Source organism: Erythranthe guttata, chromosome 13, assembly GCF_056151865.1.
Source record: "Erythranthe guttata isolate IM_541 chromosome 13, IM_541, whole genome shotgun sequence".
NCBI classification, from domain to species: domain Eukaryota; kingdom Viridiplantae; phylum Streptophyta; class Magnoliopsida; order Lamiales; family Phrymaceae; genus Erythranthe; species Erythranthe guttata.
In genome coordinates, this window is record NC_142545.1 from 12,145,801 (window position 1) to 12,171,417 (window position 25,617).

Here is a 25,617-nt window from a genome sequence, read left to right on the forward strand (position 1 = left end):
CCAGCAATGATTTTTTCTTACACCTCCATCCTTATGGTGTCAATATTCAACTAGATTCCTTGGAATGTCTCTAGCTTATACTCGTTTTGTGTAAAAATACAGTTTCTGATGCATCACAATCTGATATATACAAGCCAAAAAACGCATCTTATGATCATCTTGCTTCAAAATGTGGAGCTCGAATGAGATAAAACGGGTACAAAAGTGATAATATTCTATATAATCAAGAAGATTCCACTAAACTTGAAACCGCAAGGGTGGAGGTGTAAGAAAATTTATAGTTGAGGGGGATTGTTGTAATTACCCAAACAGGAGGGGGGTTTTCGTAATTTTATCGATCATACCTTAGGGGGTGTTTGTAATTTACCCTAGATTATATTTAGAGACGAGTTATTTTCACCCTCAAAATATCTTATTTCACCATCAAATTAAAAATATTTTCTATTTTACCCCTTATTCTTCTTTCACCTATATTCTGTACAAATTCATAAACCGTCCACTACTAAACTACTTAAAGTATTTATAAAAAAAATCCACATTTTTTTACTGGAATCTTTAACACAAAATCCCACTATCTCCACCTTAAATAAACAATACACTCGTTAGAGAAAAACATCTCCGAATGTCAAAATGAGCAGGAATTCACGTTCTTGAAGAAATAAATTAATAGTGTTTGTATGGTAGGTCATGGACTTTATGATTGTCTGGAAGGTCTTGAACTTCCTCGAGAATTGACCAGTTTGGCTTAATATAATTTCAATTTTTCAAAAAAGAAAAGTTACATAATCTGCACGTTATCTGATATGGAAGTTTGAATATCTTGTAACAAATATTTCATTGCAAAAAAAAAAAATAGAAATAACTTAGGACACGTGAGAATTAATCGAATATAAGGAAGGGTAGTGGATTAGAAATTCGAGGAGTATTCATGATATTTTATATATTTTTTTTTTTGTGGTGAATTGAAATACTTTGAAATTGGAAATAACACCACTATTTATTTATGAAGCATATAAGGTCTTTGATTAAAAAAAAAAGTCGAGATATGCGATTTATTAAAAAAGAAAAATTATTTATTTATTATTATTTTTTTTTTTGAGTAAATTTAAGTCCATTACAAGGGGATGTAGGGGAGGGGGGAGAACTCAAACCCTAGACCGTTACCCTATTAGTAAAGATTAGGTACCAACTCTCTTAATGCAGATTGGTTAAAAAAAAAATTATTAGCTCTCCATCTTTTTAAGATCTCTTAGGGCATCTCCAATAGAGTCTTCAAATTGGGTCTCCAAATTATGTTTTGGAGACCCAAATGGAGACCCAGTAAAATTTTGGGGTCTCTAAAAAAAAAAAATCCACAATGGGAGGGCTCTATAATTTCGAGTCTCTAAATCATGTTGCGGATTATTTTATGTAGTAATTTATTTATGGCTCAAATTTTATTCATATACGAGATTGTAGACAGTTAAATTTTATTTAAACAATCTTAATTATTTTTAATACACATTTTGATCCTAAAAATGAAAATTTCTGAAAATATCTGAAATATTGAACTACAACCACTGGATATGATTTCAATTGATCTCGTCCATCAAATTTTTATCTAATCATCTTATCCACATCTTGATGATCTTATTCAGATTTTCATTATCTTATCCAACTATAATCCATTAGATTGAATTTTCATGTTCAATCTTGGCCATCCAATTCTTATCTATTATCTATTCATTTTCTTATATAATGGTACTCCTCACCCCTTACACAATCACCACACATTCTATACACAATCACCTCACATTCTATATACAATTCAGTTTCTGTTTTATAAAAAGAAAATGGCACAGCAAGGAAGTGATAATTCCTCCTCTGACGACGACAACCAAGGCCACACAATGATGACGACGATGTACGTGGAATACCAATCACTCATGTTGGCTTCGCAGGGAAAGTGCAAAACACAACATGGAGGAACATCATCACGCCGGACTTCCATAAGAAGGGATCGAAGAGCTGCGCATGAGCGACTTATGAATGATTACTTTGTAGATCGTCCTTTATATCCTCCTGAATATTTTCGAACTAGAAATCGTATGAGGCGTGAATTATTTTTACGAATTATGAATGATATTGTGAATTTTGACGATTACTTTAGGCAAAAACCGGATGCCTCCGGAAATCAAGGTTTCTCACCCCATGTCAAGATGACAGCTGCACTTCGTATACTCGCTTACAGATATCCTGCAGATGCAATTGACGAGTATCTAAAAATAGCAGCGAGCACATCCTCAGATACTTTGAAGCATTTTTGTCGTGCTGTCAATGCAGTGTATGGAGAGGAGTACCTTCGACGACCTAACAATGCAGACATGGTAAGACTACTTAGAAAAGCAGAGCAACGGGGATTTCCTGGAATGCTAGGAAGTGTGGACTGTATGCATTGGGAATGGAAAAATTGTCCCACCGCTTGGGCTGGTACATACTCTGGGCGCCATGGCAAACCTACAATAATACTTGAAGCCGTAGCATCATATGATACTTGGATTTGGCATTCATACTTTGGTCCACCAGGTGCGTGTAATGATCTTAATGTATTATATAGCTCACCTATTTTCAATGATGTTGTCGAAGGTCTAGCCACAGATATTCAGTTTACTATAAATGGTAGAGTATACAAGCAAGGATATTATCTAGCAGATGGTATATATCCACGTTGGTCAACTATTGTTCAAGCAATTCTCGATCCACAAGGACGCGATAAACAATTATTTACGAGGTTGCAAGAGGCATATCGAAAGGATGTTGAAAGAACATTTGGCATTCTCCAACAACGATTTGAGTTTATTACAGGACCTTGTCGATTATGGCACAATGCACAAATTGGTGAAGTTATGAAATGTTGTATAATTCTTCATAATATGATCGTGGAAGACAACCGCAATCAAGAAGGTGACGATTTTGTCGAGCACGTGCAGCAGCAACCTGTTGATCGAGACCCGATAACTATTGCAGAATATTTAAGCAACCGTGCCGGACTTACAGATACAAATCGCTATTTTATGCTCCGAAATGATCTCGTCGAGCATGTCTGGAAAGAGTATCGAGATGGAAATTTGAATGTTTAATTTTTATTGTTGTAATCATGTTGTAAGATGGTTATTCATTGTCTTGTTTTTTTGTTTTGTTCCTTGTATTTTAAGGGATATTTGGGTCAACCATATTAATCCTCGTTTTAATTGATTGTCTGTAAACTTAATATTTAAAATTATATATTTAAAAAATTAACATTAATATTAATAACTTATTAGACATTACTAAAAAATCAAATTAACAATTAAAATAACTACATTTAAGATAATCAACGATAATCAGAAAATTAAACCGTTAAAAGAACATCAATATACTTAATCAGATGGAGGCATTTCGGGATGATAGACATCATCGTCAAAATTCAGTGAACGAGATGACCTTTTTGCAATAATGGCATTTTGTTGTTCAATCAACCATGCTTTCCTCTCCGGAGTTTCAACTGAGGACCTGCTCGTCATCATAATTTTGAAATCTGTTTTAATCTCAAATTTTTCTTGGTAATCCCTCATTACTTTTGCCATTGAATCAGCTTGTCTCGTGCTATCATTTACAGTGCCCTTATCTTTTTGTTTCTTAGCTTTTTTGTGCCCCATCGGCCTTACGTTGGTGTTTGATGATTCAGGTAAATTTTGGGTCTCCGGCACCGAATCCCCTCCTTCACTCGGACTAGAAAATAGGTTCGGACTTGAAGTGATATTTGCACTTGGGGAGAATTGAACTCCGATGATAGCCCTCCATTTTTTGCCATCTTGTAAAATTGTCCAGCAATGATCCAAGTTAAAATTTTTGCGCTCACTACTAAGGTATAGTAGTCTAGCGTCATCCAACTGTGAATAACAAAAATAACAAACATTTAGTATATAAAATATTAAATAAGAAATAAAAATAACACAACATAAATAACACTCACATTGTCAATGGCACTTGCTCCGCTTCTTGGCCTCAAAGTTATTTGAGCAACACATTCAGCAAATCTTGTACAACTTTGATTGATTTTCGTCCAATGGGATTTCAGACTTTTTGCTGTTCTGTTTTCACCTCCATCAGGAACCAACTCGTGAAATTTTTCTTGTATTCGCTTCCACATTGTAGTTATTGATTGATTTTTTCCAATAAGTGGATCTTCACTAATCGCTATATAAGCTCGGCACAAAGATGCATCCTCTTCAGAAGAAAAATTACGACCCCTTGAACTTCCTTCGAGATCTTCCATTACTGTTACAAAATAATTAAATAATAAGTCATTAAACTAAATATAAAAAAATTAAATTTATTAAACTTTAAAACAAAATAAACTAATTACTAAAAAAAAAAAAAATAAGACTAATTAAATATTTTTTAGTAACTAATTAAATATAAGATTTGTAATCTCCACAAATTGTGCACCGCTTTGACACCCACACGTATTTTTTCCTTTTTTTTTTTTTTTCCTCTTTTCTCTCTTCTAAACCTAATCCCTCTTCTTCCCCAATTTATTCACGCAACTCCCCAATTTATTCACGCAGCCATGACAGAGAGAAAACACAAAAAAAATTGCTCCTAATTTCTTCAAGAACTGAAGTAAATCCCAGCCCCCTATACTTCTTATTTCTTCATTCTCTGCCATAAACCCAACCAAGTTTCCAATTTCTACAACTATTGAAGAGAAAAAAAACTCACAATCTGGAGATTTAGAAGAAGATGAAGAAGATGAAGATGAAGATGAAGAACAATTAGAGGGTATTTATGCTTTTTTCATTATTTTTCTTACCGTTGAAAACCAACGGTCATATTTACAAATCATTCAAATTTTTATTTTTATTTAAAAAAATTAAATTCAAAATTTAAATTCAAGAAATTTTGTTTTGTTTGAAGCTGGGTCCCAATAAATCAGAGTCTCTAAAGCAATACCTAAATTTAGAACCAAGTTTGCATATTTTGCAAAAATCTGAAAATTTAGAGCCCCTTAAAATTTCTTGTTGGTGTTGGATTTTGGTGCAGAATTTCTATATTATGCAGCCCAATGGAGTTTAGAGACTCCATTGGAGATGCCCTTAAGAAAACAAGTACTAAATATTTTTTAGAGCATGCAAACATCTTATAGTCGGCCACCTTCTTAATAGATTATTAACTCACCTAACCTATATATATATAGCACGAAAACATCAATTTTTTAATGTATTTGTGTTTTGTAGATGTTTCGTAGCCGATACTTGAGGATACCTACCGACACCTTATGGGTCATTTTGCAATTTCTGAAAAATTAGAAACGTGTTTGATTAACAAATTTCCAAATATTTTTTGTTATTTCCCTAATTATTTACATGATTTAATGATCAGTTACAAATTAATGATTGATAATAATATTTATTTTGAATATATTTGTATGAAAAAATATAACAAGAATATATATATATAAATAAAAGGGGTAATGGCAAATAGGCCCATGACAAGGGCACTTAATTAAAATAGGGACATCTAACTTTTTTGTCTTTCAAATAAATCCACCCCATTCAAACTTATTTGCAAATAAGGAAAATCCCTTTATATATACCAAAATTACCCCCAATTCATTTGAAACCCAATTTAACTCCAATTTCATGATTTACACCCCAATTTAGCCCAATTTCATCAATTAACCAATTTTAACCCAAATTTCAATTTTGACCCCAATTTTAACCCTAATTCATATCAATTCCACCCATTATGCTCTAACTTCTTTAATATTACACATTGACCCCGGATTTTAACAAATATATCACATTAACCCCCAAAACTTTTTTTTTTCAGAAAATAATTTTTTTTCTCAAATATTTTTTTTCCGGCCAGATTCCGGCGTTGACCGCCGGAGACCGCCGGTCTCCGGCGTTGACTTTTTTTTTTTTTTTTTTTTTTTTTTTTTTTTTGAATTTTGTTTTCCTGAAATTTTTTTCCGGTCGGTCAACGGCCGTTGAACGCCGGGTCTCCGGCGTTGACTTTTTTTTTTTTTTTTTTTTCTTAAAAAAAATATTTTAATTAATTTTACTGTCTTGGCTGCTAAATTACTGTCTCCGGCAGCTATTTAACTGTCGGAGACAGTAATTTAACTGTTAATTGACTGTTTTTTTTTTTTTTTTTTTTTTCTTCAAAAATATTTTAATTAATATTACTGTATTCGTTGCTAAATTACTGTCTCCAGCAGTTATTTAACTGTCGGAGACAGTAATTTAACTGTTAATTGACTTTTTTATTCTTAAAAAAATATTTTTAATTAATATTACTGTATTCGTTGCTAAATTACTGTCTCCAGCAGTTATTTAACTGTCGGAGACAGTAATTTAACTGTTAATTGACTTTTTTATTGTTAAAAAAAATATTTTTGATTAATATTACTGTATTCGTTGCTAAATTACTGTCTCCAGCAGTTATTTAACTGTCGGAGACAGTAATTTAACTGTTAATTGACTTTTTTATTCTTAAAAAAAATATTTTTAATTAATATTACTGTATTCGTTGCTAAATTACTGTCTCCAGCAGTTATTTAACTGTCGGAGACAGTAACTTAACTGTTAATTGACTTTTTTTTTTTTTTTAATTTTTTTCCTTAAAAAAAATTTATTTAAATTAATATTACTGTCTTGGATGTTAATTTACTGTCTCCAACAGTAATTTAACTGTCTTAGACAATAATATTAATAATATTACTGTTCGGAAAAATAATATTCATAATATTACTGTCTCAAACAGTAATATTACTGTCTGAGACAGTAATTTAGTAGTCAAGACAGTAATATTAATTAAAATATTTTTTTTCTAAGAAAAAACAATTCAAAAAAAAAAAAAAAAAAAAAAAGTCAACGCCGGAGACTGGCGGTCAACGGTGGTTGACCGGCCGGAAAAAAAAAGCAGGAAAAAAAATTTCAAAAAAAAAAAAAAAAAAAAAGTCAACGCCGGAATATGGCCGGAAAAAAAACAGTTCAGAAAAAAAATTATTTTCTGAAAAAAAAAAGATTTGGGGGTTAATGTGATATATTTGTTTAAATCCGGGGTCAATGTGTAATATTAAGGAAGTTAGAGCATAATGGGTGGAATTGTTAAGAATTATATTATTGAGGGTATTTTAGACTAAAGACATGGGGATGGGCTTAATTGAGAGACTGTTTTTTTTGTGGACTAAAATGCATTTAAGTCCCATATGATGGGCCTTTTTGCCATTTGCCCTAAATAAAAACTTATGTGTTTATGTAGCATATTATAAATATACCTCTGTACTTATAGTATTTACACACAGTTTCCTCTAAATTCCCATGTTCTCAATTTTTTGGACATGTCGTTTCTCGGCATCCGTTTTCCCGCCATTTCCGTGCCCGTGCAACATGCACCTAACATGAACTCTTTATAAAATAAAATTATTACATAAATACTCTTAACATATGGTTATAAAATATATTTATATTAAAAAAAAAAATAAGAAAAAGAAAATTTATCGATAGAAAAGTTGGTATAGGATGCCATAAAAGAATTGGCTGATAGAGAAATTCGTAAAAGGAAAAATAAAATTAAAAAGAAGGTCCAACTATAAAGATAACATGTAGATGGATCAATAGTAGACGTTGTTTAGTAGGCTTGATTCATTTTGATATATTGCTAATCAAAATTAATTATATTATTTGGTAGTTTAGATTGAATTTCTTAAATGTCTGAATACTTATATACATGCTTCTCAAAAATAAAATTAATTTCTTATTTAATTCACAATAGTAAATCCAGTACTATGGTTTATAAATAAATAGATAGGATAGACCCCATGAACATATAAATTTTCAAATAAAAAGGAGTGGATTTTAATGCAACCAAAGACAACCCCCACATACATAGCACACGAGTCAAGTTACAGAAAACTAACAAGCCTAAGCATAAGCTAAGTAAACAAAGCCCCCCCATTTTCACTTGCTACAAATATATAGTTGTGCTACAATACTTGATGAATCATAAATCATCATATAATTTCACAAGTGAAAATATATACTATATAGCAATGACTCAAGTCCCAAACTTCCAAAAATACCCTTATTTCCCTCCTACACCACCACACTACTTTCCGGCACCACCAAACGCAAAACCGCCACCTCCATCCCCGCCCAAAGTCGCCCCACCTCATCCACCAACCACCGCACCTCCACCACCAAAATCCCCTATTCGACCACCACCACCGCCACATCACCCTCCTCCTCCACCGCCACCACCACCTCATCCCATCTCTCCACCGCCACCTCATATCGTTCCATCTCCGCCCAATCCCATTTTGCCACCACCACCACCACCTCCAGGTCATCATCACTCTACCGTAATCATTGTCGTCTTTGTCTCGGTCGGCGGGCTGTTCTTTCTTGCATTTCTTGCGGCGGCCCTTTTCTGCTGCGCCAAAAAGAAGAAGAAGAAAATTATCAACGAGACGGATAAGATTAAAATCGACGAGCATGTAAAGATCCAAGAAGCCGTCGTACCGGGCCCGCATGGAACACAAATGACTGTGGTGACAATCGATGAGGATTTCCATATCGAGGAAGAAATCAAGAAAACCGAGGCGGAAACTGTAAAAGGGTCGTCGCATGTTGGAATTGGATCGCATAAAAACATTAGTGGTGATCAAGCTTTGGAAATGGCGGAATCCTCGTCTGCGTCGAACAACCATCGTTAATTATCATCTTCATCATGGTGGTAAAGAGTAATAATAATATGCATGCATATATATTGGAGAAAATTAAAGAAGTGTAATTGTTGCTATGTTTATTTTCTATTTCGATTTGTTAAAGAATAAAGTGTAATATATGATTCTTTGAAGTATATATATATTCAAAATGAAAGGATATTATTGTGATTGTTTAATGTTAACCACGCTCTGAATGAGTTAAATTAGATGTTACATTTGGTTATTTAAACTGAGTGGATTTGGACCTTAAATCTACATATAATAAATCACACACACACACTCGTATGTATGTGTGTTTACTGGATAATTATTCGATATTCAAATCTACGGTTCAAATTCATCCGGCGTAAAAAACCAATTAAGTGTACGGTGTACCTTGTGCGAGGAGAAAAAAATATTCAAACCACCAGCATATAAAATGTTTCGCGGGATATTAAATGGAAAATACTAGCTAGTCCTTCAACATAAATAATTTAGACAACTATAAGCAGCTAATATATTCATATTGTTATTATCACAGTTCATATTCATATCCCACATACCACCAAATTTGTTTTATTATTTTTTCATTTTCTTTTTTTGGTATCGAAAATTCTTCGAAGAGTGCCTCTCTGATAAATAACAAAATTCAATTTTCTTGTCTTGCTTTCTTCCAGGGTCGGTTTTGAGGGGAGGCGAAGTAGGCGGTCGCCTAGGGCCCCTGAATTTTTTCGAAAATTTGGGACCCCCAAATTATTTTATAATATACACTTTATATATTAGTAATTATTTTTAAAAAATTAATATATATATTACTTTGGAACATCGGTTCTAAAATAAATTTAAACTAAATGATCAATAGATATTTTTGAAATTTTCTTAACATTGGGGTCCCTAAATATTAATTTATAATATCTTAATTACTTATTTTTATTCTAAAATAAGAATCAATATTTATTAGTGTATTCAAGTTTATAAATATTTTTGAAGTCTATTGCTATAAAAATTATACGTCACGGGAGGAAGTGAACTAGCAAATCATATTGTTAATTTTGAATTTTTGTCCATATTTTTAGTTACTTTATATTCATACATTTCAAAAAATATTTCGGGGGCACTGCCCCCGAACCCCCATAATCTTTATTTTCTTCATTTTTAGAAAAAAATATAAAATATTTTTTTTACTACATTCAATTTCGAACACCCATTAATATAAAAAATGTTTCATAAAATTGGGACCCCTGTTTTCAGTTTTCAGTTGTTCTTTAAACCTCACCTATGGCCCCCGTATTCCCAGGAACGGGCCTGCTTTCTTCCATGCTACAGGAATGTATTATGCTTGATAATATATATATATATATATATATATATGTATATATATATGGAGTAAGTGATATCAATTACTTGGGCCTAATCTCCAATGGAAATTATATATACTCCTAGCTAAAATCGATGATCCAAGTGGATCGTGTTGGGTTAATAGTTTTGAGTTTGGACCATGTCACTGATTTTTTTTTACTGTAATTAATTTAATTTGCGTCAAAATTAAGGATGGCATAATAAGTATCGGATCCGCGAGCTATCGATGGGTTTCCGATTCATTTTTAGAACTCTAAACGAAATAATTAGGGTTCGAAAATGGTATGGTTTCGTTTTGGTAAAAAAAAAGAAAAAAATTACTGTATGTCCTGGTTTTAATGTGGTTTTAGACTTTAGTTCAACATTGTGAGTCCTAAAAGTTGTGGTCAAGATACCGATTGTGGCCGGCCCCAGGTTGGGCGAGCAGGGTCCACGCTCATGTCCCAATTTCATAGGTGGGTCAAATTTTCAATTTTTTATATATATTATATATTTTTATGTGCAAAAATTGTTTTATTATTTAAAAAAATATTTTTCTTATAAAAATTCTACTCTTTTATTATATTTTTTATAAATAGATTTGAAATTTAATATATTTTTTATTCTAACATTTGTGTTATCTAGACATTAATCTTTTCAAACTTATATTTATAAAGTTCAAGTTAATAAATAATTTAATTATAATTTAACAAATATTGAGTTTTTTGTTTATAATCGAATGGTTTTATTGTCACGAATGGAAACTTCTTATTTATGGTGCATTCTTAAGGACTTGTAGTTTTTTAAATAATTAAATAAAAATGTGTGCAATTTCACATGACATAAGTGACAAAAATAAAAATATGTGAAACAAAATTTAAGATGAGAGAACACTCTCGTTTCATCCTCATATTCCTAGTAGGCATGTACAATTTCTAGTATCCAAGTGATTTATCGCTTACGTGTCACCATTTACGCCATTGAATAAACATTTCCAAATGCTCCACTATATATTTATTTATTTATTTATATAGAGTAATACAATTCTGAAGTTGATAATATCATCAATCAAAATGGCTGCGTTTCACCTATTCAAGCTCTCTATCCTCCTCGTCTCTCTCTTCTCCGCCTCCACCTTGACGGCTAACAAGGGCGGCGCCGGCGCCGGCGTTGGGGTGTTTCCTCCGACATGCGACCGCATCGAGTGCCCAACCTACGACGTCATCCACGCCGGAACTGATTTCGAAATCCGGCGTTACAATTCCAGCATGTGGATTTCAACCCAGCCAATTGATGACATTTCATTGGTCGATGCTGGCAAAATTGCCTTCTTTCAGTAAGATTTTATTTTAGAACGCTCAATTTTTTGTTTGTGTGTTTAGTTTAGTTATCCCTCGTTTGGTAATCTTGATGGGATTGATAACATAGCCTCGTTTATCCATGATTTATTTTCACCACAAAAAATATATAAAATACCCCTCGAATTTCTAATGCACCACCCTTATTTATATTCGCTTAATCCTCATGTGTTCTAAGTTATTTCTATTTTTTTTTCAAAAAGATATTTATTACAAGATTTAAACTTCCATATTAGATGAGCTGCAACCTGCAGTAAATTATGTAAAAAAAAAAATTGTTTGAGGAAACGAAATTATATTAAGCAAAACTGGAGCTTCCATACAAGCACTCTTAATTTATTTTTCAAAGAACGTGAATTCCTGTTTTTTTGACATTTGGAGATGTTTTTCTCTGACGGAGGTATTGTTCACTTAATGCCGAAGTATTTTTATAAATATTTTAATTAGTTTAGTGGTGGAAGGTTTATGAAATTGTACATAATATATGTTGTAAGAAGAAGAAAGTGGCAAAATAGGAAATATATTTAATTTGGTGGTGAAATAAGATATTTTGAGGGTGGAAATAGCACGTCCATAATTTAATATGGACTTACCTTACATTTGGGGTTTGTGAGTAATGTGATATCTTTGATAGTATTGTGCAATAATAGCAGCTATTTGAGAAATCTTGATTATATTGTTTATCAACCTTAATCATAACTCCCAAACAAGGCCTTAGTGGTTGGTTAATGAGCCCTTGATTTTCAAGTGCTAATTGTGATATTAAATTATCATTATATTACAGGCTATTTGACTACATCCAGGGCAAAAACGACAACAACGAAAAAATCGAAATGACAGCTCCTGTAATATCCGAAGTAAAACCGAGCGACGGGCCCTTTTGTGCGTCGTCTTTTGTTGTCAGTTTCTTTGTTCCGACAAAGAACCAAGCCACCGCCCCATCAGCAAAAGGTCTTAATCTCCAAAAATGGGGGCTGACGTACGTTGCTGTAAGACAATTCAGCGGTTTCGCAATGGACGATGATGTCGGTCAACAAGCTGCTGCATTGTACTCCAGCATCGAAGGGACTGTTTGGTCGGAAGCAATTGACAAGAGCCACTCGGCGAAAGATTCCGCCGAGTACATTGTTGCTCAGTACAATTCGCCCTTTGAGTTCAAGAACAGAGTCAACGAGATTTGGTTGACTTTCGATATGGAGGCTACGTTTTTAGCTGCAGCAGCAGTTTGAGTAAGCAAATCCTGAATTAAATTCTTGCTATATTATGAAGTGTTGGATGAAACTATTTGGCCTGGTAATTACTTGTAATTAACTTTGGTATGCGAACGTTGTTTCGGGTGTTGGTGTAATTCTTAGGGGAAGTTATGTGTAATCTTGACCGCTTGTAAGTGGGCCCCACAAATAATGTCCGCAGGATCGACGGTCATGATTCTTTGAGCGGAATAAGCATGATCTTTCTTCTTCATGTAATGAGTTCTAGAGGGTAGTAGCGGTAATCTACTTGGGCGAAAACATAAGTAAATAAAAAACTTGTTATGAGCTACTACGAAGGGTTAAAGCAAAAATGAAAATGAAAATGGACTTGTCTAGATGGGAATTTTCCGGTCCTCCAACCCTTACGGTCTTACTAAGATGTCGAACTTAGTGAGCAAATATATGATTCTTATGTCGTTTCTTCGGGATAATTACAGTTTCCGTCCTTATACTTTATCACTAAAATGATTTTGGTCCCCAAAATGTCATGCCTACGAAATTAGTCCCGAAACTCATCAGTTTTGCACGATTTTGGTTCGACCGTCAAATTTCATGGTTAAGTTGGACGAATTTGTCACGTGCGGCACACGTGACGTCCATATGGCTGTTAGTTGTCCAGCTGGACAATATCCGTTGTCTACTTGGCCGATGAAATTAATTTTATGTAGACACATAAAATTAATTAATTGATTAATTAAATTAGCCAATTAAATTGTGTCCAGCGATCATGTGGTTGACAGTATTATTATTGTGTTTACATTAATTGTACTGTTAACGACAGTACAATTACTGTCAATGATAGTACAATTACGGTTAACGTTCAGCTGCGGAGGTAAAAAAAACAAAAAATAATTAGAAGAGAAAAAAAATAAAAATAAAAAGTACCCGAAAACTGAAAGCGGAAAAAGTAGGAAAAAAAATCAACGCCGGAAATCGGCCGGAAAAAGAAAGGTCCAAACAAAGAAAAAAATCAAAATATGGTTTTTGTGATTAAAATTGAAGTTAAATTGAGATTACACTTCGGAACTGAGTTTAACGGGTTACGGATAATTATGTCATATATATTAGAGCAACTCCAATGGGAGTATCAAATGGATTATTAAAACCCATAAACTACCTTTTTGATATCCCAAAATTAAAAATTTCTACTCCAATGGGAGTATCAAAATAGGTAAGTATTTTGATAATCTACCTCTTCATAAGTAAAATTACATCATGGAAATTGAGTTATCAAAAAATAACCACCTAAACATCCAATCACAAAATGACATGTGGTAATTACAAATAAAACTTCTAAAAAAATTCTAATTGATTATTAATTTTGATAACCATAGTTGGAGTAGATGAATTGTAAATGAATATTAAAATATTATCTTAATTATCAAATGAATATTTGATATTTCAATTTTGATGTTTTGCTGGAGTTGCTCTTATGTTTGCTTTTATTAATAAGATATAGTTAATTATAACTATCTTAAGGGTAAAATTAAAAATACGTAAATAAACTAAAAGATAATAAAATGAAAAAAAACTTTTACCAAATCTGAAATGCTAAATTCCAGACTAATTTTTACCAAATTATGAACATAATTAAAAATATTTATCTCTCTAAAATCTTCTCTTTTCCTTCCCGACTCTTCTTCTTTTTCCCTAACTTTTTTTACAAAATCACATACTAAAAACGTCCCTAGCATTCCAAGTTCGAATTTGACAAAAATCGTCACATGTTAAACAAAAATAAAGTTGGAATTTGAGGAAAAAATCAAATTGATATGAAATTGAATAATTAAAAAGGCCTAATGAAATAGAATAAATATTAAATAAAACTGAACTCATTTATTATGATTATTCACGAAAAAAATTAATGAATTTTGAGTGACTTAGATAAAATCATTTTAGAGAGAAGTTAGAGAGGATATGAGTAGAGAGAGAATTTTTTTATTTTAAATTTATATATGCAATTTAGTAAATTTTAGTATGAAATTTAGCACGATCCGTATAAAAAAAAAAAAAAAATTTGGGCCCCTCTAGAAATATTGGGCCATGTGCGTGGGTCCTGCTAGCTCCAACCACAACATTCATAAATTAATATTGATAAATTAATAATCTCGTTCAAATAATAATTTATTCGAGTTCCGACTCGATGACAATATATCACATTATTAGTTCGCCAATTTAATATTGGGGTCTATACAAATAAGCCCATCAATGGGTACTTATTCATAAAGAGATCCAGACAATAAACTCATTTACCAATAAGTTCACACATGGTCCAGATTTTTAAAAAAATCTAAAATAGCCTCTCATACTTTAATAAGCTCAAATTTCATCCTTTAATTTAATTTAACCTCAATTTGACCCCAAATTTCATAAATTATTCAATTTTGACCAAAAACACATTTTTATGGACAATTTCGTCCGTCACCACCGTCGACCGCCGGTCTCCGGCGTTGACCTTTTTTTTTTCCTTCCTGATTTTTTTCGCCGGTCTCCGACGTTGACTTTTTCGAATTTTTTTTTCTGTAATATCTTTTTTTTTCGTTTAAACAACAATATTGTTGTGATTGACAGTAATATTAACTATATTACTGTTAAACACAGTAAAATTAACTATACTACAGTTTAACACAATAATATTGTTATATTAATCTCTAGCACAGTAATATTAACACAACAAAACTAATTATTATTGTGTAATAAAGTAATATTACTATGTTGACCGTTCAACAAATGTAAACATAATAAAAAGCCAAAAGAATTAATATTACTGTGAGTGACAGTAATATTACTATAACAACAGTAATATTACCGTCAACCACAGTCATATTACAATAATAGATAGTAATATTATCACGTTACTCCGTGAATAACTCAAACAAACAAAAAAACCCAAACAAAATAATAATATTGATGTGGTTAACACCAATATTACTATAACAACAGTAATATTACCGTCAACCATAGTAATATTTTTGTGTTTACAGTAATATTACAATAATAGACAGTAATATTATTACGTTACTCCGTGAATAACTCAAACAAAACAAAAGACCCTAAAAAATAATAATATTGATGTGGTTGACAGTAATATTATTGTGTTTACAGTTATTTTACTGTCAACAACAGTAGTATAATTACGTTGACTTGTCAACAAATCAAACAAAATAAAAAATAAATAACAAAAAATTAAATAATAATATTACGTTAATTTACTGTCAACGGCAGAACAATTACATAAATGTATTGTCAACGGCAGTACAATTACGTTAATGTACTGTTATTGACAGTATAATTACGTTAATTTACTGTTAGTGACAGCACAATTACGGTCAACATTTAGCGGCTGACGTAAAAAAATAATAAAATATATATAAAAAAAAACACTAAAAAAAGTCAACGCTTGAGACCGGCGGTCAACGCCGGAATTCGGCGGTGGAAAAAAAACAGACCATAAAAAAGAAAAAAAAAATCGAAAAGTCAACGCCGGAATCCGGAGGTACAAAAAAAATTTGAAAAAAAAAAGTCAAAATTGGATTTTTGTGGACAAAATTAATTAAATTGGGGTTACAATTAAGAATTGAATATAAATGGTTGGGGGTAATATTGTCATATACATGAAATATTCATGTATTTATAATTAATATTAAAGGGATGAGTTTATTGGTGAAAGAGATATAGCCTCTAAATCTTTAGAATAATAAAGATACTTGGTTAGGGACCTATGCACAAAAATCCCTTTAATATTTTACTAAATTGATATAATTTTACTAGTCTGTATTAATTTTTTAGAGGATTAACTGTGCTAAAATCAAATCAACAAAAAAAATCAATAGAAAAGTTAAAAGAAATTAACTCCAATATAGTCCCAAGTAAAAAAAAAAAGAAGAAAGAAAAAAAGAAGGGTATTGTATCTCCAATATATAGTCCAGGTTCAGGTATGTTACACGTGGAGTATCTGATTTGTTTTTTAGTATAATCGAATTTGCCAATTTGAATTCACACACACAAACACACACTTTCTCTCTCTATCTCTCTCTCTCTCCAACTCTCCCTCGATCCATGGAATTCCCTCCGCCATAATCTACCAATCCCAAACTTACCTTTTCCCCCAAAACTCTGATTTCCATTTCTTCAAATGGGCCACACTACTATTGTTTCATCAGATCTCACTACTCCACTCAATCCCACCACCGCCACCACAACAACAATGGATCCCTCCTCCGCCGCCGCCGCCGCCGGAAAATCCTACTGGCGTTTCACCAAACAGGATTTCTTCCCCGAACCCACCTTCCAAAACTTCTCCACCTACCTCTCCGCCCTCTCCAAAACCCCCCACCGCCTCAAGGACCGCCTGACCGGCCGCTCCTCCGACGCCGACGAGCTCGTCCGGTCAAAGCTACAATCGGAGAACGAGATGAAGAAGTGCCTCACGTGGTGGGACCTCATCTGGCTCGGCTTCGGCTCCGTCGTCGGATCCGGAATCTTCAGCATCACCGGCCAAGAGACCCACAACCACGCCGGACCCGCCATCGTCCTCTCCTACGCCGTCTCCGGTCTGTCCGCCCTACTCTCCGTCTTCTGCTACACTGAATTCGCCGTCGAGATCCCAATCGCCGGCGGCTCCTTCTCTTATCTCCGCGTCGAATTGGGCGATTTCATCGCATTCATCGCCGCCGGGAATATTCTGCTAGAGGGCCTCGTCGGCGCCGCCGGTTTGGGCCGTTCTTGGTCTTCTTATTTCGCTAGCATTATTAAGAGCAACCCCGATTTCTTGCGAATCAAAATCGAATCTTTCGCCGAAGGGTTCAATTTGTTGGATCCACTAGCCGTGGTGGTCTTACTGGTTGTTAACGGAATCGCCATGACAGGCACTAAAAGAACCTCAATGCTGAACTGGATCAGCTCGATTTTCGGCGTCGCCGTAATTATATTCATCATAATCTTCGGCTTCGTCCACGGCGAAACCGATAATTTGGTGCCATTTTTCCCTTATGGCGCAGAAGGCGTCTTCACCGCAGCCGCAGTTGTTTACTGGTCGTACACGGGTTTCGACATGGTGGCTAATATGGCCGAAGAGGTGAAGAAGCCCTCGAGGGATATACCGATAGGGTTAGTCGGGTCAATGTCGTTAATCACTGTCGTTTATTGCTTAATGGCGTTAGCTTTGTCAATGATGGTTAAGTACACGGAGGTGGATGTTAACGCAGCTTATTCGGTTGTGTTCGAGAAAATTGGAATGAAATGGGCAAAGTATTTGGTGAGCATTGTTGCTCTAAAAGGAATGACCACGAGCATGCTCGTCGGCTCAATGGGCCAAGCCCGATACACGACCCAAATAGCCCGGGCCCACATGATTCCTCCATACTTCGCGTTAGTGCACCCGAAAACCGGTACTCCGATTTACGCAACTCTTTTAATAACCACGGGTAGTTGCATTCTTGCATTCTTCTCGAGTTTGGATGTTTTGTCGAGCGTTTTGTCTTTTAGCACGCTATTTATATTCATGCTAATGGCGGTTGCATTGCTTGTGAGGAGGTACTACGTTAAGGATGTTACTCCAAAGGGCGATGTGGTTAAGTTTATCGTGTCGTTGTTTGTTATATTCGGTTCGTCACTTTGTGTGACGATTCTTTGGAGCTCGAACTATAGGGGGTGGGTAGGGTACGGTGTGTCGGGCGGGTTGTGGGGTTTGGGTACTTTAGGTATGGGGTTGACTTCGAAGCATAGGACCCCCGCGGTTTGGGGGGTCCCGCTTGTTCCGTTATTGCCGTCTTTGTCGATCGGTATGAATATTTTCCTTATAGGGTCGCTCGGCGCGGTGGCGATTTGGAGGTTTTTCATATGTAGTGCGATAATGATGGTTTACTATGTGTTGGCTGGTGTTCATGCCACGTATGACGTGGCACACATGAATCAAGAACAGGTGAAACTTGAAGAGGGAGATGGAGATCTCAATCAAGGGGCTTTGTAGTAATTAGCAGCCGGTTTTACGATTTTTTTTTCAGTTATTCTAGTTTTGGGGGTTTAGGTTTTTATGTTTTTTTTTTATTGTACAGCTTAATGAGTTTCGGTGATGAGTTGATTTTTTTTATCATTTTGATTTTGGTCGTATTTATCAACTCATTTTTTTCTATGTAGTTTGTGTTGTTTGTCGTATGAGTGTTATATTTTTCATTTGGACTATGGAAACGAATCATATCGGTGTATAGGTGAATAGGTGTACGTTTGTTGTGCAGTTTGATGCTCTAGTAGTGTCTTGAGTGTTGATTTTATAAATTACGACACGAATTGGTTAGGAAGTTCCGAATTCTTTTTGAGGATCTTTGGAATATGCTACACATAACTTCAACAAAGTGGATAAGTTTTGGTATCGGAAGCTTAGTAGTTTAGCGTATGCGCTTGCAAAGAAGGCGAAGACGATGAAACTTTGTTATTCGATTCTTGTCCTCACTTGCTCATAAATCTTTTGTGTAATGATCTTATATCTGAATATTCTAGATGTACTACGAAATCAATGTAGACTGCTCCCTGGTTTTGATCTAATGATACGCTGCTGTCTTTTGTCTATCACCAATGGTAGGTAATGTATTGAAATTCTTTTCTTTTTTTCGGCAACTAAGAAAGCTTTATTAATTGATGTAAACGATTACAATGGAGCCTCGTTAAAACCAAGGAAAGAGTATCCCTAAAGAACAATTAGGGCTCAACACTGTTACAGTGGTGGGCTGGTTCATCTTCGTGTCGTAATACCGATATGTAGCCACGGGCTGTGTTAGGCCCAGAACTGGCCCGTTAACTGTCAAACTGTACCGGACCTGGAATCGAACCCGAGAATTATGTGTCGGTTCTGGTTTCTCATATTCTTACCCCGTAAACCGTTAAGTCAAACTAGCGAACCGGTCGGGGGAATCGGCGATTGATCCGGTTTAAAAAAAAATTATTTATTCAAATTTCAAAAATTCAGATTTCAATTTTTTTTTTCCATCTTTACCTATATATACCGTCACTCTTCATTTTCTCACTAATAATTCACTCGCAATTCTTTTTACTCTCTCAATTCTCAGGTATCAATTCTCTTATTAGTTTACAATATTGCAAGAAATTTTTGGTATTCTTTTCAGTTTCCAAATTTCCAAAAAAGTGTCCGTAAAAAAATCTTTCTTCTACTTATTTTGACAAAAAACAACTCACACCCTCATAAATCCAAACATAATGCAAGTATTGCAAGCTAACTATATTTGTAGATTTTTTTTAATTGTGTACTAAGTCTACTTCTCTTCTTCTTATAGAAACTTACAAGTTTGAACTGGCAACTGATTATGGTTCATGTAAAAGAGAAGCATTTGGTGGAATTTGACCTCGATTCTCCTCAAGTTAAAACGCCAACGTCGGTCAAAGAAAAGTTTAAATATATCGACATCGAACTAAGCTTGCTTGAATCATTAGATGACACCCACCCTCGTAAAGTGTCTACCCGTATGGATTCATAACTATGGTCGTTACAATTATCGATCCTCAAGTTAAAACTAGAAAATTATAAATTTTAGTCCAACTATGCTCCAACTTGAAATTATTGGAGATATTAATATTAAATGATACATTTCACTAATAACTTAAACTTTTGATTGAGATGATCATTCAACATGGTATTAGAGCCAGGCCAAATGAAAAGGTCTTCGTTTCGAATCCTGCCACCACACATTTCAAATATTTCAAGTACAAAGCTTCACATATAATTCGTCTGCACTTGAAGGGGCGTAATGAAGATATTAATATTAAATGATATATTTCACTAACGGCAAAAAATATAGTATAATATGTATGACGAGTATAAAAATAGTTTAGTTGTCGACACTAGGACATCTTCTGCTCTAGGCATGTTAGAAAGAGGAGAATATAGATGGTGATCCGCATCAATTTCAACAATTATGACCATTAAGCAGGTCTACCCTAAAAAGGCCTGTAAGAGACGAAGTCCACATGAAACAGTTGTCTTTAATATTCTACAAAACCAGTCATGTAAGATACGAAGTTCACATGAAACAATTGTCTTTAATATTCTACAAAACCAGGTGTCCCTGAGTAAAGTCCCACTAGCGAGACAAACACTGGAAACTTCTGTAGCGAGAGAATGATCGACCACAAGCTAGTGAGAGATTCAGTCGCCTAAGCCATGTGGCATCAATCAACTGACATGATCAGAGAATGTGTGCTACTTTTAACATGTGCGGCTATTTTATTATTCACTTGAAGAGTCATAGTAAAAGTAATTGAAGGATAATTTGAAATCCGAAGATATTTGAAATCATTGATTGTGTTGGGTACCCGTTGAACTCAATAATTATTACAGACCAAATAATAAGCATAAACTGTAAATAAATTACAGATTAAATCTTATGGGAATAAGGGGTTAGGGAGTACAAGCAATTCTAAGAATAAAGCAGAAATAATAAAGATGACACAATATATTTATTATTTATGCTAACCCAGAAGATCAACTTTCAGATCTGAGAAGGAGAATCCAACGGCTCTGTTCACAGTTCCCACGAGCTACACACCGATCCCGGATGAGGCAGCCAACGATTCCGGTGACTAGCCCAAACACGCAGCAGAGAATACTCACTCTCTCCTCACTCTATTCTCAACCCGAATCCAGAATAGATCTTGGAGATATCCAAGATCTAAAACCCACAAAAGACCCCTTTTTCTAGTTCTCACACAGAAATACACCGAACTCACAAAGAACTCTCACAAATCACACAGATCTTTAACCCACTTGAATCACGAAGGAAAAATGGGAATATTGAACAGAAAAAGGGGGCTATATAACTTAGCTTTTTTTTCGTGTCTCCCTCATCTCTCAAGGAGGGGTATAAATAAACCCAAAGAGCAACATATTTAGCGATTTCTTCGCATCCGATTCTAGCAACGCCATAATCGGCGGCAGAGGCGGTGATTTGTTGCAGAAAAATCGAGAGAGAAAGAGGGAGAGGCGCAGCAGATTAGGGTTTGATATGGAGGAGAAATGGGAGAGAGACGGAGTATTTATGTGTCGTATGGAGGGCTGAGATTACCTCTCAAAATTGACGGTCTAGATGAACTTATGACTTAAGTTACTGGGCCAGCTTTGTGTTTGGGCTGTCTCCGGAGAATGGGCCACAAAATTAATTGAGGTATTGGGCCAGTCTCAATATATGGACCATTTGGGCCCAACTTTTCCAACAATCTCCACCTGGGATCAAATGGTACAGGGAATGTATGTGATCATCATTGCCGTTTTTATTGTACCAGCACTCAACGGAAAAACAGTTAGTGCATAAGTTATTAGCATAAATAAATAACCTATACTACGAAAGCAATAAAAAAAATGAAATACATAAAGTAAATCAACCTTTCGTCTCAAAATTCAGATTTTTCAAGCAAGATCTGAATTTTTCGATGGGTAGGCATTTAGTACCCATATCAGCAGGATTAAATTCGGATGGGATCTTTTCAAGTCTAATTTTGCCACGATCCACTATGTTACGAATAAAGTGGTACTTAATTTGTATGTGTTTAGTTCTCTCCTGGAAAACCGGGTTCTTACACAGTTGAATACCTCATTGGTTGTCTGAATAGACAACTACTTCTCCATTTAAGAAACCAATTTCCTTAAGAAGACCTTTAAGCCACATGGCTTCTTTTATAGCCTCGGTTGCAGCAATGTACTCTACTTCAGTAGTAGATAAAGCTACTATACGTTGCAACTGATATTTCCAACTAATGCAAGAGCCACACAAAGTAAAAACATAAGAAGTAGTAGATTTCCTATTATCTCTATCATTAGGAAAATTAGAATCCACATATCCGATTAATTCAACACCATTATTAGATTTGGAAAATTTAATCCCAAGTTCAACGAACCTTTCAAATAACGAAGAAGCCATTTAAGCGCTTCCCAATGCGGCATACCGGGATTAGACATATATCTACTTAAACAACTAACTGCATACGCAATATCAGGCCGAGTACAAACCATAAGATACATGACAAATCCAATAGCATTGGAGTAAGGCACATATTGCATATCATTTATTTCAGATTCAGTAGAAGGAGACTGAGTCTTACTTAGCAAAAAATGGGCAGCTAATGGCACAGAAGCAGATTTAGCAGAATTCATTGAAATTTTTTCCAAGATCTTTTCAACATAAGAAATTTGATTAAGAAGCAAGGTGTTATTACTACGATCCCTATCAATATTAATTCCAAGAATCTTCTTGGCATCTCCTAAATACTTCATAACAAATTGTTCACTTAGACACTTTTTGATATAATCAATAGATTTCAAGCAAGGACTAATTAGGAGCATATCAACATAAATTAACAGAAAGATAGGAACACGAGCATTCTCCATAAAATAAAGGCAAGAATCGAAGTCACTTCGTTTAAAATTCAAAGAAAGCATGCAAGAGTCAAATTTCTTATTCCATTGCCTAGGAGATTGTTTCAAGCCATACAAAGACTTTTTAAGCAAACACACATGTTCACCTTTATTAGGATCTATAAAGCCCTCGGGTTGTTTCATATAGATCGTCTCATCTAATTCACCATGCAAAAACGCAGTTTTAACATCCATTTGCTTCAATTCCCAATTAAAATGAGCAACTAAAGCAAGCATAATACGCACAGTAGTGAGTTTAACAACAGGGGCAAAAATTTCGGTGTAATCGACACCCTCTTTTTTAGTAAAGCCCTTGGCCACAAGCCTAGCTTTATACCTAATAGAATCTACCTCGTTTTTCACCTTAAACAGCCATTTGCAATCTACCACAGAACAATTAGCAGGTTTAGGCACAAGTTCCCAAGTATGGTTAACATGCAACGAGTTCATTTCATCATTCATAGCATTTAACCATTCGGTAGATTTATCATATTTTAAAGCATCTTTATACGACTTAGGCTCATTTCCATCTAGTGATTCAAACATATTAAAAACATGTGAGGCAAGGTGAAAATCATCAAAGTGTTTAGGTTTCCTGACATGCTCACGTCTAGGTCTATCCCTAACAAGTTGATAATCAGACAAATCATCCACGTTAGGCAAATCAATTTCAACAGTTTGATCTTGCAGATTTTCAGATAATTCAGAATCACTCACATCATCGGATTTAATAGGCAATTGCTCCACCTCATTTGGAGTAGATTGAAGAATAACCACATTAGGGACAACAAGACAAGGAAATTCAGATTCATTAAAAATAACATCCCTACTAATTATGGTTTTATAACCAAAATCCCCTTTCAACCAAAGCCTATACCCCTTAACCCCATCGGGGTAACCTAAGAAAACACATTTCACGGAACGAGGTTCAAGTTTATCACCATTATGGTGAACAAAAAAAGCAGCGCAACAAAAACATGCAAGTTTGACAAATCTACTTTCTTGCCACACCACACAGATTCAGGAAAGTCGCCATTTAATGGCACGGATGGAGAACGATTAATCAGATAAGTAGCAGTCAAAATTGCTTCACCCCAAAACAACTTTGGCAGTCCAGAATTAGTTAACATAGCCCTTACTCTTTCGAGAAGGGTTCTATTCATTCGTTCGGCCACACCATTTTGTTGTGGGGTGTGCACAACAGATTTATGCCTTCTAATTCCTGATTCAGCACACAAATTATCGAATTCTAGGTTGCAAAACTCAGTACCGTTATCTGTGTCCTAAGTGTTTTTATCTGTTTACCTATTTGATTTTCAATCAGCGTTTTCCACATTTTAAATTTATCAAACACATCCGATTTTTGCTTTAACAGGAAAACAAACACTTTACGAGAATAATCATCAATAATAGACAGAAAATAACGGTTCCCACCATGTGTAGGAACACTGGCGGGACCCCACACATCAACATGAATATATTCTAGGATTTCCTTGCATCTAGATGGATCGGGAGAAGGATTTTCAAGAAAACGAACATGCGTTTGTTTACCTAAAATGCATGAATCACATAGAGTCACAGAAGACACTTTATCATTTCCAAAATACTGATTTTTATGCAATATACTAAGCCCTTTATTACTCATGTGACCTAGCCGTTTATGCCATAATTCAGATAAATCATTCTGGACAACATTCACAGATGCAGAAGATTCAGCTGAACAAACATACATATTTCCCATTCTCAAAGCCTTAAACAAATAACGGCTACCCTTCATAATATTCATGCAACCATCTCCCCAATCCCCACGAAAACCATCATCTTCAAGTACAACACACGAGATCAAATTATTACTTAAGGTAGGAACATGCCTCACGTTTTTCAAGGTTAACACATAGCCCGAAACAAATTTTAAGCATACAGTTCCACTACCATTCACAACTATCCTAGTGCCATCAGCTAAAGTAACACCACAGTTTTTCATTTGCACATAGTCAGAAAAAACTTCCCTACGTGGAGTCATATGATATGAACATGCAGAATCAAGAAGCCATTCATTCTCACTAAGAGAGGCTAACACAAAATTCACAGAAGCATGCATACCACTTAGCATAAAAACATCACCAATATTATCAGAAACTTGATTGACATTAGCAATTTTCTGATCTCTCCTAGGTTTAGGGCACACATTAGAAAAATGGTTTGGATCACCACAATTATAGCACTTCCTAGGAGTATTTGGTTTCACATTATACTTTCCATTCCACTTGCCCTTTTTCTTGTTTTGAAAATTTGAAGAACTTTGAGCATTTTGATTGAAAGCCGGGTTTTTGTTTTGAAAACGATTTTGTTGCTTCCCTTTCACAAAGTTCACCTCACCAAAAGATTTGTTGCTCTTGTTCACTTTTGAATCCAACTCCTTACTTTTCAAAGCATTTATAACAACATCAAGAGTCACAGAGTCCCTACCATATTTAATGGCAGATTTTAAATCATTGTAAGACTCCGGTATGA

The 25,617-nt window shown here is 34.6% G+C and overlaps 5 protein-coding genes across 5 annotated transcripts; 4 read left to right on the plus strand and 1 right to left on the minus strand.

The window, feature by feature from the left end:
• Positions 1-1,662: 1,662 nt before the first annotated feature.
• LOC105957146 (uncharacterized) lies at positions 1,663-3,230 on the plus strand. Its single transcript, XM_012981075.2, has one exon. The coding sequence runs from the start codon at positions 1,683-1,685 to the stop codon at positions 3,117-3,119; it is 1,437 nt and encodes a 478-aa protein (XP_012836529.2). The 5' UTR covers positions 1,663-1,682; the 3' UTR covers positions 3,120-3,230.
• A 91-nt stretch (positions 3,231-3,321) lies between these two features.
• Positions 3,322-4,765, minus strand: LOC105957145 (glutathione S-transferase T3-like). Its single transcript, XM_088812572.1, has 3 exons — positions 4,744-4,765; positions 3,995-4,299; positions 3,322-3,911 (listed from the first exon to the last, which is right to left on the minus strand). The coding sequence occupies exons 2-3, from the start codon at positions 4,295-4,297 to the stop codon at positions 3,399-3,401; spliced, it is 816 nt and encodes a 271-aa protein (XP_088668698.1). The 5' UTR covers positions 4,298-4,299; positions 4,744-4,765; the 3' UTR covers positions 3,322-3,398.
• Positions 4,766-8,022: 3,257 nt separating this feature from the next.
• Positions 8,023-8,923, plus strand: LOC105967332 (uncharacterized). Its single transcript, XM_012991934.2, has one exon. It carries the CDS (start codon positions 8,027-8,029, stop codon positions 8,741-8,743), a length of 717 nt encoding a protein of 238 aa, XP_012847388.2. The 5' UTR covers positions 8,023-8,026; the 3' UTR covers positions 8,744-8,923.
• Positions 8,924-10,986: 2,063 nt separating this feature from the next.
• On the plus strand, positions 10,987-12,894 carry HBP1 (SOUL heme-binding family protein). The gene is made up of 2 exons (XM_012991438.2): positions 10,987-11,408; positions 12,215-12,894. Exons 1-2 carry the CDS (start codon positions 11,146-11,148, stop codon positions 12,657-12,659), a joined length of 708 nt encoding a protein of 235 aa, XP_012846892.2. The 5' UTR covers positions 10,987-11,145; the 3' UTR covers positions 12,660-12,894.
• Positions 12,895-16,638: 3,744 nt separating this feature from the next.
• On the plus strand, positions 16,639-18,812 carry CAT8 (cationic amino acid transporter 8). Its single transcript, XM_012991449.2, has one exon. The coding sequence runs from the start codon at positions 16,819-16,821 to the stop codon at positions 18,652-18,654; it is 1,836 nt and encodes a 611-aa protein (XP_012846903.2). The 5' UTR covers positions 16,639-16,818; the 3' UTR covers positions 18,655-18,812.
• The last annotated feature ends 6,805 nt before the right edge of the window (positions 18,813-25,617 follow it).